This window comes from Crotalus tigris, unplaced genomic scaffold (genome assembly GCF_016545835.1).
Source record: "Crotalus tigris isolate CLP2741 ecotype Arizona unplaced genomic scaffold, ASM1654583v1 scf7180000024349.2157984, whole genome shotgun sequence".
NCBI classification, from domain to species: domain Eukaryota; kingdom Metazoa; phylum Chordata; class Lepidosauria; order Squamata; family Viperidae; genus Crotalus; species Crotalus tigris.
The window spans coordinates 533040-547621 of record NW_024100518.1 but is presented as its reverse complement, the minus strand read 5'-3'; the positions used below and the strand labels follow the sequence as shown (position 1 = coordinate 547621).

At 38.0% G+C, this 14582-nt stretch overlaps 1 protein-coding gene across 1 annotated transcript in view; it reads left to right on the top strand.

Moving 5' to 3' along the window:
- Position 1: 1 nt before the first annotated feature.
- Positions 2 to 14582, top strand: part of SMYD3 (SET and MYND domain containing 3) — a 326831-nt gene continuing 312250 nt past the window's right edge. The window contains exon 1 of the mRNA XM_039327012.1: positions 2 to 234. Coding sequence (XP_039182946.1) covers positions 86 to 234 — 149 coding nt within the window. The 5' untranslated portion in view covers positions 2 to 85. The remainder of the gene's footprint in view (positions 235 to 14582) is intronic.

The window sequence follows — 14582 nt, the reverse complement described above, 5'->3', positions numbered from 1 at the left end:
GCAGAGCAGCGTCACGTGGGGATCGAGGCGGGAAGCGTGCGGGTCGGCAGGTCTTTCAGTTTATTCTTTGCTCTGCGGAACGATAATGGAAAAGTTTGCAAGCCCGGGCAAAGGCAACGGCTTGCGCCTCTTGAAGGCGGTGAAATCGGGCGAGTTGCTGTATCGCGCGGCGCCCTTCGCATACATCGTCAGCAAGAAGCGCCTCGGCATCGTGTGCGAACATTGTCTGCGCAGGTATTGGCTGAGCCTCCTTGCTGGTCCTGAACGCGGCACTTTTCCTCTTCCATTTCTGTTTGCTAGTGGGGAAAAAAGCAGGGAGGGTTCTCGTCCCTTTCCGAAGCTAAAGCTATTTGTGTCGCCAGATAGTTCTGAGCTATAACACTTTATATAGCACGACTCAGCAAGGATGTGTACCTTAGACAGGAACAGGATAATTCTGCATTGTGTTTTCGGGGGGGGGGGGGAAGGAATCCTCATCGGTTGAGTTTCCTCTATCTTTAAATCTGGGATTTGGCCTATGGCGGGATGCGGAAGAATTTTTGCAAGCACGAGCTCCCTGGGATGAGTGTTCTTATCTTTTTGGGGAAATATTAAGCCAAATGGAGGTTCTCATTCATCCAGGTCCTGGTTGCCCCAAAGGGGCTATTCAAAAGGCACCTGGACTTGTTTTTTTTTTTCTTTGAGAACGTTTCGCTTCTCATCCAAAAAACTAATTCAATTCTGCCCACACCATTCAGCCAAAACTGAAGAAACGTTTTGGATGAGAAGCGAAACGTTTTCAAGGAAAAAACCAAGAAAGTCTAGTTGCCTTTTGAATAGTATCTTTGGGGCTTAAGCCAAATGGTTTCCTAACTATATCTCTGGATACTGGTAATTTGTTCACAGAATCACAAAGATGCATCCTAGTAACTGCAAAATATTGATGTAGGTCCCGAGTAATTATCTCCTGGACACAAACAAGCTTATGCATCCAATAAAGATATTCATTCAATAAATGTTTTCTTCCATTACCTTTTGTAGCAAAGGTAATAACTTCCTATACTGTATTAAACTGTAAAATGATTTAATTTTACATTTGTGTGTTGTGTGAATCCTATGAGTCATCATATAATGTAAGTACAATTAGACATCAGTTAACGACTATGTTCAATGATCATTTGAAGTTAATGGTAGGCCCTCATGATTGTGTAGTCAAAATTAAGGCGCTTAGCCTTTCATGGGACGCTTCAAAGCTTCACAAGAAGGCCGCTCACAATTTTGACAAGGTGTGACCTTGCAAAAAAGGTAAGGCCAGCAGCTGTCTCTAAAAGGGCTAGGCTGGTTGTGCATCATCATAGAGAGGGAGAAGATGGCGGAGATCATTTGGGAGGGGCAGGTGGCCAAAAGGCCAGAGATGGAAGGGGAGGCAGGTGGATGAAGAGGGAGCAGTCTCATATCCCTTACTGAAGCTCTGGACTGGGAAAGAGCAAGCTGGAAATGGCTTGGATTGACCTGTGTCCTCACCTAACAAGTGGGTGGGATTCAATTAATGCCAGCAACCAGGCCTGCTGTTGCTAAGTGATGTGGTCAGGAGAAGTTGTGCTTCGTGATCGCATTGCAAATACCAAGTGCCAGCATTAACTAAAGGCTACCTGTAAAGAACCTCTCATCAGTGTTAATTTGAATGTCAAATATTTTAGCCATAATCTTATTGAAAATAAAAGCAAAATGAAATTTTCCTATTGTTAGAATTATAATTCCTGGATAGAGGAAAAATAGCTCTAGTTTACTATGTTGAGTTCTTGTTTGACACATACCAGCTAATATGTTAATTAAGCAATATAAGGAAATTTATAATATTTATAGCTTACTCCAATCTTAAGATCTTATGTCACAACAAAATTTTAAAAAACCTACTGTATTAAAATTGCTAATGCAGCTTGGCGGCCTGGCTGGTGGGGGGAGAAAGTAACCGGGCCGTGCAAGTGGCAGGCCGGTGTGCATGTGTGCTAGCTCAACTCACACAAGTGTAGGCTGGCGCATATGCACACACAGCTTGATTGCATGCCCACCCACCTCTCTCACGGCCTGGTTCCAAATAAGCCACGGCCCATTAGTGAGCTGCAGCCTGGGGTTGGGGACCCCAGGATTAATGCATCAGAGGTACCATTCACTTAACTAAGGACCAGGCCCTCACTGGAACACTGCTGGTTTAGCCTGCTTTTTTTTTTAAAAAAAAAAACAGATTATATATTAAGGGACAGCCTTAGCTTGGATGGGTGTATCTTCCAGAAAATGGCAGACTCAGTAGAAGGCCTTTTGCCTAATCTAAGCCTAATAAATCTCACAAAAAAGGAAATCAACAGGTTTTCTTTAAATAACTAGACCAAATAGGCAGATTTGATTTTGGCAAGGTGTTATCTAATACCATAGAGCTACATTGTAAATCTTTAAAGGGGAAACCAGAACTTTGAATTTAGCCCAGAATTTTATTGGGAACAACTGCAGTCACTTCAGAAGAGGCTTTCTTCCTTGTTAAGCGTTAGCTGCTGCACTGTGTACCAGCAGTAGATTCCAGGTTACCTCCAAAGGTTAATGTACGGTGTTGCAGTTTTTAAAACCATGTCATGAGTTACCATTGCCAGAGAATCTTAATAATAAATCATAAGTAGCATACCACCTGAGGCTGAACAAAGAAAATAGTGAAAAAAATCTCATCCCCCCCCCCTTCACTTATCACTGATTTATGCTCCTTGGAGATATAGTTGGGTATATGCAATACCTGAATATCCATATGGGAATTTAATTCTTACAGCTGAAGGAAGGCATTGAGGTTAGAATATTAGTCATGGAAGATAACATTGAGGTGTAATAATTGTAAGGAATGGAGACAATGTAGAAAACATCAATTTTCAGAATAGAGAGAACGGTTACATCAGCACAGACCAGGTGTTTTCCAATGCCACCAAGAGAATAGCTAAGTATCTGCTAAAATAGAGAAAAAAACCTAGAACTTAAACCTGGCCTATATACACAAGGCTTGACTTGTGTGTTCTGCAGTAATTATATCTTCTGTGTATACTATATGTCTTCCAGAATTTCCCAAAAATTTTTTTACCACTCCTAAGTTAGCTACCTCTTTTCTCCCATGTAAAAAGTGTTCCAGATTTTTGTAGTCGAGTTGGAACAATCCAGTTAGAATAGCAATTTTATTTAAATGGAAAGAAAGTTGCAGGATTATATGCTTTTTTTTCTTTCAATAAATCTCCACTGGATGGCAGTAGATGAATGCTGAAAGAGAAGTTTATTATTATATAATTGCTGTATAATAGACATACACTGAGACCTAGTTTTTAACCTTTATTGTGGTCATTTGCCCTTCTGTAGTTTCCATAATCAAAATTAGTGTAGAATAAAATTGTAAGGCTATAATATGTTAGATATAAAGTTGTCTCTGGAAAATGATTATATGTATATATGAGTAACTTATACAACTGAATAATTATAATGGGATCTGATCTCCCCAATTTATTTATTTGTATTTTGGCTTTCTTCCAGGAACTGAAGAAAGTAGACATAATATGTTCCATAAATAGGAATCAATGGAAAGCCTTATCTTTTGTGCCTATGATTCTAGTTTTCTGGAGTTCTTGGTGCTCTCTGAGCTTGGTGGCTTGCTTGCAAAGATTTCATTACCCAGCTAGGTAACATCATCAGTGTGAATATATTGACATGCACTGATGATGTTGCCTTGTTGGGTAATGAAATGCCTCCAAGCAAACAACTAAGCTCAGAGAATACCAAGAAGTACACAGTTCCTGAGCTGTAGATATTCTTTTCTGTAGGCAGGCTAATGTAGGTGAAGGGGCAGGAAGTGGAAAACAGGATGCCTTGGGGGGTTGGGGAGACCTTAGGAGGCCCAGGGTAGATGGACCTGTTCTGCACTAGGCTTCCAAGGACCTCCCTCATCTCTAATGCACCCCCTTGCTCCATTTAACAACTTGTGTTTGTTTAATGGCCACATCAGGGAGAGCAGAGGGTAGGGCTCATTAAACGAACTGTCTTGCTTAATAGCCTCCACAATGTGACCATGTGGCCAAGTTTCATTATGGTTGCATCTCAAGGAGTACCTATATAGGATACTCAAGATGGTGTACACAAGTACAGTATATGCAGTGTGGCCTCCCAAGAGATTACCAAAGGCCCTCAGTGGGTTTCCATCGCTGAGAATGGACTACAACCTGGGTTTCCCTGTTGTCACCGAGTTCCTCACCAGTTATGTCACACTTGTGGGCAGCAGTTTTCTATACCAGTTGCAATTTTGTCTTTATGGGTTGCTCCATCTGATATCAGTGTTCTGTAGTGATCTGAAATATAATTACGAGATCATCAGAGTTTGGTGGCTTATAAATTCAAGTAACTAAATAAACTATAGATATAGGAGGCAAGGTCTAGTTCATAGCTATAATTAGCTAGCTGGTTTAAATGTTAAAAGCAATTCTGGACATTTTCACTCTCTTGAGTTCAGGAAAAAAATCCCAAATTCCCAATGCAGACTCTTCTAAAATCTTTTCCTTGAGTTCATCTGTGTAAACTCTGCAATATAGATACACTGCTTCATTTCAAGGCATTTAAAATCAAAGCAACTTCCTTTCATTATCCCTTTAGTATGAAGGAGATAATTGAGTTGATACTTAAAATCTTAAGTGGTGTGTTTCAGATTTCAAAGTGTATAAATGTACTATATTTTACCTTTGTCCTCAAAGTATATAGGTATAAAAGATCAGAATTGTTATTGCAATCCTCCATGACAGATGCATAGGTGAAAGTGAGAAAATAATTGGATATAAAAGACAGTTCAGGAACTTATAATGTATCCCTCCAGGCTCCTTGTCCTGTGTATTTTTTTAAATACCCCATTGACATAAATAAATAAAAGCAAAGCATCCTCCCACCTCTTCTATATTTCCTTTAAGAACAGTGTCTAATAGGCTTTGTGAAACATGAAAATGTTGGGTGATTGTAATCCAGAGTTGATGTGGAAATGTATATATCTATAAAAAATAGACTGCTGATTATCAAGGATTCTCTAACAAAGTGGCAGAGATTATTTTCCAGTAAGTAGATATTTTATGCTTGATAGTGCCCAACATTTTGTGAATAGGAGGCTCCATCATAATTGTCCTCTGCTTCAAAATTTCAGATAAGCCCACTGAATAAATTATTTTGTGCATCATGATTTTAGGTGTTGCACTGTTCGAGAAAAGAATGAAGTGTTTATTTTCAGTGGTGTATTTTTTCTGTTGAGAGGTAAGCAATTGTGAGTATTGTGAGTATTAAGAAGTAAGATAGGGTGATAGCGCTACTGTTTTGGTAGAAAGTGATTTTAGAAGAAAAATAACGTTTATAGCCCCAAAGTGAGCATGCTGTTTTCTCAGTACTATAAACATTCAACATTTCTAGTTATTAATATTAATATGTGACAAACGTAATCATACAAGGAAGAATAAAACCCATAAGAAAGAATAGCTACATGACAAGGGTTCATTCTCCTCATCTTTTAAAGGAGAAACAATTTAGGACCGTTTAATAACCATTCAAAGTTACAGTGCTGAAAAAAATGAATTACAACTGGTCTTGCACTTACAACCATTGTGGCATCGCTGTGATCACGTGATCAAAATTGGGGGGGGGGGCTTGGCAACTGACATATATTTATGATAGTTGCAGTAACCCAGTATCATGTGTTCACCATTTGCAACATTCCCAGGGGGCTTTTGTCAAGCAAAGTCAATGGGGGAAGCTGAATGTAATGTTATATGAGGGAGAAATTGACATTAAAATATGGGCAATAGTTATTGCAATATGTAGTTGCAAATTAGTTTCTGTTTATTGTCTTGAGAAGATAAAAGGGATAATTTATGTACATTCACTGGAAGTTTTACCTTAGGTTACATTACAATAAACATACGTATATAAATTCATGCTGCTAGCTTCTCTGGCCTAGAATAATTTTCTTATACGGCTTTAAATATTTATATATCTCTTTTATTATCACTGGGATTCAAGCAGCTTTCATAAAACAGTCTTTCAATTTACATAATTTTACTTGAACAGAATTCCGTATATTGTCTTCCATTCACATCATTTCTAGGGATTAAAAATGGTTAAGAGAGAAAAATTGCAATGAGATCCTATGTTTAAACAAAAATATTAGTAATTCCATTGGGAGAAGTTCCTTTGTTACCCATAAAATTATTTTTACTTCCTACTCAACAGATTAAAGGTATTGTTATTAATATTATAACTTTATAGCAATATTTCTAATCTTTCCAATAAACAATTATATTAAAAATATAATTAACAAGGGAATCAATAATAAAAATATATTTAAGCACTACTAGTGAAGTATAGTATGGGCACACAAAATCTGGTGATAAAATGTCTGGAAAAAAAAGGCAAATTTAGTATGTTGCTGAAAAGTTATTGGTATGCTTTCAGGTAGGTATGCTTACTGGATAGAGGTTTGATTAATGGGTCCCCCTAACTAATAATGTTTTTTTCATTATTGTCATTTTTTAAATTTTACTTGATGAAGCAGCACTGTAGGTAGACATTTCCACACACATATCATCTAAACTCCTTTCTCTAGCTGAAGCAGAAATTTTCAACAATTTCCACACCTTTTGATTTATACATCATGTTAAGCCAATGCAAATGTTATGATTTGTTTAATAAGCAATTGGTTAGGCATACAGATTGTGTTAAGCTGTAAGTTATGGTGTAAAAGTCACTCTGGACTGATTCAAACAGTGTGCTAAGCCAAAATTAAACAAGTCCTATAGTTTTGAATGATGCATGAGCCGGGAGTTAGCTTTTCTTCTTATATTAGACAAGAAGCTTGTATTATTTACATGATTAAAGGCTGGGAGAAAAAGAAGACACTAGTCACATATTAATATAGTCACTTGTGACCTCAAAGATCTTTTTTTGTGATTATCAGAATAATCTCTAACCATTAAAAAGTGATAGTTTCACATGGTTTTGAAGTGGATTAGCTCTAAATCCTAAAATACATATTACAATTAAAAAAAGAAAGGATTCCTAAAACACACAGACACACAATTTTATTTATTTATTTATTTATTTATTTATTTATTTATTTATTTTTATTAATAAAATTTATATGCTGCCCAATCCCTAGGGACTCAGGGCGGCGTACAAAATTAAAACAACAAGTATAACAATTAAAAATGAATACATTCACATAGCATGTCCCAATCGAATCCCAGCCCCCCATTGATCAATGGCTTCTTCAAAATGTGAGTCTCTGAAATCTCTTACATTAATTGATCTGTACTTTTTTCTCTCAATTAAAATTGTTGTTGTCCATATATACAATCTTCTTACTCTTGCCTTCAAAGCTCTTGACTGTTCATTTATACCTTTACACTTCGTAATGTGGTTTACTATCTGCCTGGACTATACATGTGTTTTTACAATAGTTCCAATACCTACTGTAGTTAATAGTTGGGGAGATGCCTCAAGGAAGAAATTTTGCTTTTAGGTGAAAATATGACAGGTTGTATTAGTTTAGATTCTACAATTAACAAATTTAGTCATTTGTTGTGCATGTATATAGTTTACAAATACTAATACAGAGTCAGAGTGTGTTATATCTTGGACTGATAGCCCAAAGTATGCTATAATTGCTTCATGTTATAAAATAAATCTATTCTGGCTTCTGAGATTAATTATTTTAATTTGAACTTTGGATCAATACAGCCTGTTATATTAAAGTGAAATTCCCTCACAGCCAAGTAGGGTAAAATCATATATTTTCCATTGTTATTCTTTGACTTTATCTAAGTTCTTAATAGATTTTGACACAGTAGTTTATATAACAGCAATAGCACTTAGACTTATATACCGCTCTATAGTGCTTTACAGCATTCTCTGAGCAGTTTACAATGTTAGCATATTGCCCCCAACAATCGGGGTCCTCATTATACCAAATTTGGAAGGCTGAGTCAACCTTAAACCTCTCAGGATCAAACTTCTGGCTAGGGGCAGAATTAACCTGCAATACTGCATTCTAATCACTGCACCACCACAGGTCTTCTTATGTCTTATACAAACAATTACATTTGATAGCACAGATTAATAGATACTATGTTTTACCATCCTTTGAAAGGATTTATGAGAACATCAGAAAGCAATTCTCAATTGAAAGTCACTAGAAACTTCACTATAAATAACATGTTGAGTATTGGTATTGCATAACAAAAAGTGTCCTGGGTGGATTTGTCCATCATTTTTACTATAAAGAATACATGTGTTTCTGTAGTTACTGACCCTTAAAACAATAAAGAACGTTAGCCCCAAAGTGTTGTCATGATTTCAATTAATATTGAAATGTCTAGTTCAGTGGTTCTCAACCTTTCTAATGCCGCGACCCCATAATACAGTTCCCCATGTTATGGTGACCCCCAACCACTTATACATCACCGGGTGCCAGGGGCGTGGCCAAAGAAAAGAGGGGGAAAATGGCGGACAGCCTTGTTTGGCGACCCCCATGAAATGGTCGTTTGACCCCAAATGGGGTCCCGACCCACAGGTTGAGAACCACTGGTCTAGTTTAATGAAGAGAAGGACGAGGGGGGACATGATAGCAGTGTTCCAATATCTCAGGGGCTGCCACAGAGAACAGGGAATCAAGCTATTTTCCAAAGCGCCTGAAGGCAGGACAAGAAGCAACGGATAGAAACTAATCAAGGAGAGAAGCAACCTAGAACTAAGGAGAAACTTCCTGACAGAACAATTAGCCAGTGGAACAATCTGCCTCCAGAAGCGGTTAATGCTCCAACACTGGAGGTTTTTAAGAAGAAACTGAACAGCCATTTCTCCAAAATGGTATAGGGTTACCTGCCTGAGCAGGGGGTTGATGACCTCCAAGGTCCCTTCCAACTTTATTTTTATTATTATTATTGATTATCGCACAGTCAGCCAGATGTTCAGACTGGATTTGGCATTTTGTCTACCTATCGAGTCCTTACCCAGGACCTGGGATAGGCAGATGTGGATGTTTGATGGTATTACAGATATTGTCGCAGGATGGAAGCAGTTCCTAATAAAGCCGCCTTTTGCAATTGACTAATAGCGAATTTGTCAGTGCCAATGGTGTTCAAGTGGTGCTCCAGTTGTTTTGGGATTGCACCCAAGGAGCCTATGACTATTGGTACTACCCTTGCTTGCTTTTGCCACAGTCTTTCTATTTCTATTTGTAGGTCTTTGTATTTTGTTATCTTCTCCAGTTCTTTCTCTTCTATTCTGCTATCTCCAGGCACTGCCACGTCCACTATCCAGACTTTTTTGTCTTTCTTATCGACAATTGTTAAGTCTGGGGTGTTATGTTGCAGGTGCTTGTCTGTTTGAATTCTGAAGTCCCAGAGCAGTTTAATTTTATCATTTTCTATGACTTTCTCTATTTTATGATCCCACCAGTTTTTGCTTACAGGCAAATGATATTTTTTGCAGATCTTCCAATGCACCATTGTTGCTACTTTGTCATGCCGCTGCTTGTAGTCAGTCTGTGCAATCTTCTTGCAACAGCTTACCAAGTGGTCCACTGTTTCTTCAGCTTCTTTGCATAGGCGGCACTTACTGTCTGTTGCTGTCTTCTCAATTTTGACTTTGTATGCATTTGTCCTTAAGGCTTGGTCTTGTGCAGCCAGAATTAGTCCCTCGGTCTCTTTCTTCAATTTTCCTGCTCTTAGCCATTGCCAGGTTTTATTATTATCTGCTTTCCCAGCTATTTTTTTTCATGTATTGGCCATGTAGTGCTTTGTCTTCCCATGCCTCTATTCTGTTCTTCATTTGGTCTTTCTTGTAGGCCAGTTTGGTCTCTCCAGTAGTTAGTAAGCCTTCCTGATATACTAATTTCAGTGCATCTTCATCATTGTTCTTCAGATATTCTTCCAAAGCCATTTTTTCTTCTTCAACCATCTGATGTACTTGTAGCATTCCACGCCCACCTATTTGCCTTGGTAGATAAAGTCTATCAATGTCACTGCGTGGATGAAGGGCATGATTCATTGTCATTATTTTTCTGGTCTGCCTATCCATTGCTTTTAGTTCTGCTTGAGTCCAGTCCACTATTCCAGCTGTGTACCTAATGACTGGGATTGCCCAGGTGTTGATTGCCTTTATGGTATTTCCTCCATTGAGTTTGGACTTTAAGATCTTCTTCACTCTCTTGATGTATTCACCTCTAATCTTTTTCTTGACTTCAGTGTGCTTGATGTTGTCAGCTTGAAGGATACCCAAGTATTTGTAGTACTCTTCCTCATCCAGACTCTTAATGTTATTTTCGTGGGGCATCTTGATTCCTTCAGTTTTCACTATTTTTCCTTCTTTGATAGTAAGTGTGGCACATTTGTCCAAGCCAAACTCCATTACAATATCTTGGCTATATATACGGACAGTGTTGAGCAGCGATTCTATTTCAGATGATGTTTTTCCATACAGCTTCAGATCATCCATGTAAAGGAGATGGGATAGTCTGGTAGATGTTTTTGATGTTTGATAGCCATGTCCTGAGTTATTCAGTATTGTTGACAGAGGAAACAGTGCAATAACAAATAGTAATGGTGATAATGAATCTCCTTGAAATATTCCTCTCTTGATATTAACCTCTCCCAGTCTCTCACCATTGATCTGCAACTGTGTCTTCCATTGTGCCATCGATCTTTGCACAAATTTTGTGATGTTTCTACTGACTCCTGTTATTTCTAGGCACTTGATTATCCAGTCATGTGGCAGAGAGTCAAATGCCTTTTTGTAGTCAATCCATGCCACATTCAGGTTGGTCTTCCTTTTCTTGCAGTTTTCCAAGATCATTTTGTCTATTAGGAGTTGATCTTTTGTTCCTCTGCTATTGGGGCGGTTTCCTTTCTGCTCAGGTGGAAAGAGATTGTTTTCAACTAGATGCTGTTGTACTGCATCAGCTACCACACCAGTTAGTAATTTGAAAGTTGTTGGTAAGCAGGTAATTGGCCTGTAGTTACCTGGTGTTGCCCCTTTTGCTGGATTTTTCATTATTAGGTAGGTTTTCCCAGTTAGCAACTTTTCAATTTCTCCTCCTTGTAGTATATTGTTGAACTGCTTGGCAATGAGTGGGTGTATAACAGTTAGATGTTTCAACCAAAACCCATGCAGTTCATCTTCACCTGGTGCTGACCAATTTTTGATTTTCCTTGCTCTTTTTTCTACCATTTTTGTTGTTATTACTAGTTCTTTCATTTCAACTTCTGTTTTATTTGCATCCACCTCTTTTAACCAAGCCGCATCCTTGTTGTATTTCTTTGGGTTATCCCATATCTGCTTCCAGAACTGCACTGTTTCTTCCTTGTCAGGTACTGACTGATTCCTTGCAGTTTCTCCATTGATGGATTGGTAGAAACGTTTCTGATTGGATTGAAATTGGAGGTTCTGCCTATAGTTTGCAATTCGAGCTTCATATCTACTGATTTTCCTGACTATAGCTGTTATTTGTTGCTTTATTATTTCCAGTGCTTCCTTGATCTTCCTTGTTTCTAAGTGGTATTTCTTGATTAGGTATTCTTTGGTCTTCTTGTTCTTCAGCTTCTTTTCTTTCATCTGTTCTAGCTTGCTTGCATGTGATCTTAACTTGCTGATCTTATTTTCTAGTCTAACCTTCCATTTTTCTGGTGCACTGTTTGTTTGTTTTTCTTTTTTGTTGATTTTGCATCCCAGGTATTCTGTTATAACTGCAGCTGTGCTGTACATTAGTTGGTTTTTTTCTTGCAGTGAATTGGTGCTTATACTTGATATTGCAGTATTTGCATCTTTTAATGCTTGTGCTAGCTGTTTCTTTGGAACAAGCTTCAATGCAGGCAGCCTTATTCTGTTGTTTTTGTGCTGTTCTAGATGCTCAGTTATTCTTTGTTTCAATTCTTTTATTTCTTTAGTTAGAGGGTTTTGTTCTTCCTGAGGAAGAGGTGCCTGGTTTCCAAATGAGAACAGTTGTATATCTCTGCTGGATTCCTTCACTGCCAACTCCCCCTGGTTTGCCTCTACATTCTGAATTACTTCTGGTAAGGCTTTGATTTCTTTGCCCTGGGTAAACCTTTGCAGTTCGTCCAATTCTGTTTCTGTGAATACTTTATTTCGTGTTATAAATCGGCGTTGATCTGCTAGTCTCTGTTCTGTTATTTCTGATTCTGGATGTTGTTCTTTCCAGAACTGGTGCATTCGTTTTAGATATCCTCTTCTTGTTGGACTTGATCTGTAGTAACAGATCATTATTTCTTTGTTTTCCATCACTGTGTATATGCGACAGGTAAACACCTTTTCTTCCAGTAGTTCTGCAGCTGCTGGCCCTGGTTGCTCAGCCAACAGTCCTGATTCCTGTAACCCATTTTTCACCAGATATCCAGGAACTCCAATATCTAGCGCGACCTTGTTAACCCGGGCGACATCCGAGCCGGTATGGCATTCTGAAATTTACGTCTCACCATATTTTTTATGGGAGAGACACTCTTTGTCTGACTCCTCTGATGAGACCTGTCCAGTATGGTTGAACCTCTGCCCTAGCTCTCATCTTCCTCAGAGTACACAAGCCCCACAACCACGTGAAGTTATTATTATTATTATAGATTCGCTTTGTATACTTAAAGACTCAACTTATAATAATTTATGACAAAAGTTGTTCATGAAAACTTTTCTGAAACTGATATCCCATTCATGCTTATTGGGCATAAAAAAATAGTTATTCAAATCATTCTAAAGAAAAATCATATAGTTTTTTAAACTGTAAAATTAGTCTTCCCAGATTTTTAAATTCATGCTAGGCTTCTCAAGCTGTATGCACCCCAGAAATTTGGAGCCATAGAAAATGCAATGTAGATGAATATACAAAAGCTTTTAAGAAAGACATATGATGTCTTATCTCATTAAAGTAATTTTCCTGTAAATTGTTTTACAAGGAAGAAAGATAATTTTATTTTAAGCAATGTAGAATAATGTATAAATAGTGGTTGTAATAATAATTGGATTCACATATACATGTCAAAATACGATGTACTTAGGATGGATTCCACCATTGTGACTTGTAAACCTAGTGTGAGCCAACCATCTACTGGGTTGGGGACATGTCCATCTTATTTTAAGCACTGTAAAATATAATTTTCATGGGAAAGTGTTCTATTACCTGCAGCTTTCCTTGGAAGTATTTTCAATATTGATGTTGGACTTCTTTCTTTTTATAGAGTTTTGCTCCATGACCAGCTATACCTGTGAAGGTGTAGAAAATGCTTCCAATTTACTTCCAGTTCCATTGACCCGATTATTAATTTTATAAAGTTTCAGGCCTTAGCTGGCTTCAGATATTCTGATCCCAGATACTAACTTTTGTTTCTGTTATGCCCACTAGGTGGAGTTTAGGCATTATATATTTTCCCCCAGATATGTGCTACAGTGGGCCCAATCATCATAGTCTAATACTGTTTTAGAAACATTTGTAGATTTATATAATTAATATTCTACTTCAAAATCATTTAACTTTGAACTGAAGGCTGCAGTTAGCCTTTGAGCGGTGTATCAGGAGTTATATTCTTAAAACTTAAGTTGACCAGAAAAAAAATGAAGTTAAGATAAATTTATATTTGATAAAATTTAAATTTAATTTCAGCTAACATAAATATTTCTTATGTATTCAGTGCTTTTATATTTAAAAAAATAGGTAAATGTTCCAAGTCCTAAATCCTTTTTCCTAGGTGGATCATTAAGTATGAACCTCCTTAGTGAACCTGTGAAGTAATGCTAATTCCTTCACCAGAACCAGCATTAGGCCTTCATTTAAAAGGAAAAGGACACTTTTGAGGACCATAATGTTCACAATTTGGACAGGGAAGGCAGATGGTTTGAAAGAGGAGTGAAGGAATCCATTTATGCCTAAGTGGAAAATCCTTCCCTCAATAAAGGAGGAGGCCTCAGACACAACCTATCCCTCATTTTTTATGCTGCTCTTTCATTAGTTGGAGGAAGATTAAGACCACTTCATAGGTTCATCAGGAAGGCTACAATGAACACTGAAGGGGAAAGGATTTAGGAGCTGGAACATTTACATCCCAACGACTCTCTGCCTACTCACCTAACGGAGCCTATCCAGATTAGGTGAGAAATGAAACCACCCTGGAGGACTTAGCGTATATTCCGGCGTATAAGACGACTTTCTAAACACTTAAAATCTTCGCAAAAGTCGGGGGTCGTCTTATACGCTGGAAAAATATTTACTCAGCAAGTTTTCTCTCCCCCCCCCTCTCTCTCACTCAAAAAGAGTCCTAGGGTTATTATTAAAACCAGCCGATCAACTAAAGATATCTCTTTCCAGCCTCTATACTGGGAGTACGATAGGCATTATCTGGCTGTCGTGACAGTAAGATTTCCTGGAGGTTTAATCCCCATTCTATAATGCTACATTGTAAACCGTCTCTTCTCTTCTTCCCTCCCTTTTGCATCCCAATTCCTTGCCCACCCCTCCAGAACTGCGGATTGGTAGTGGCCATCCCCTGATTAATTCA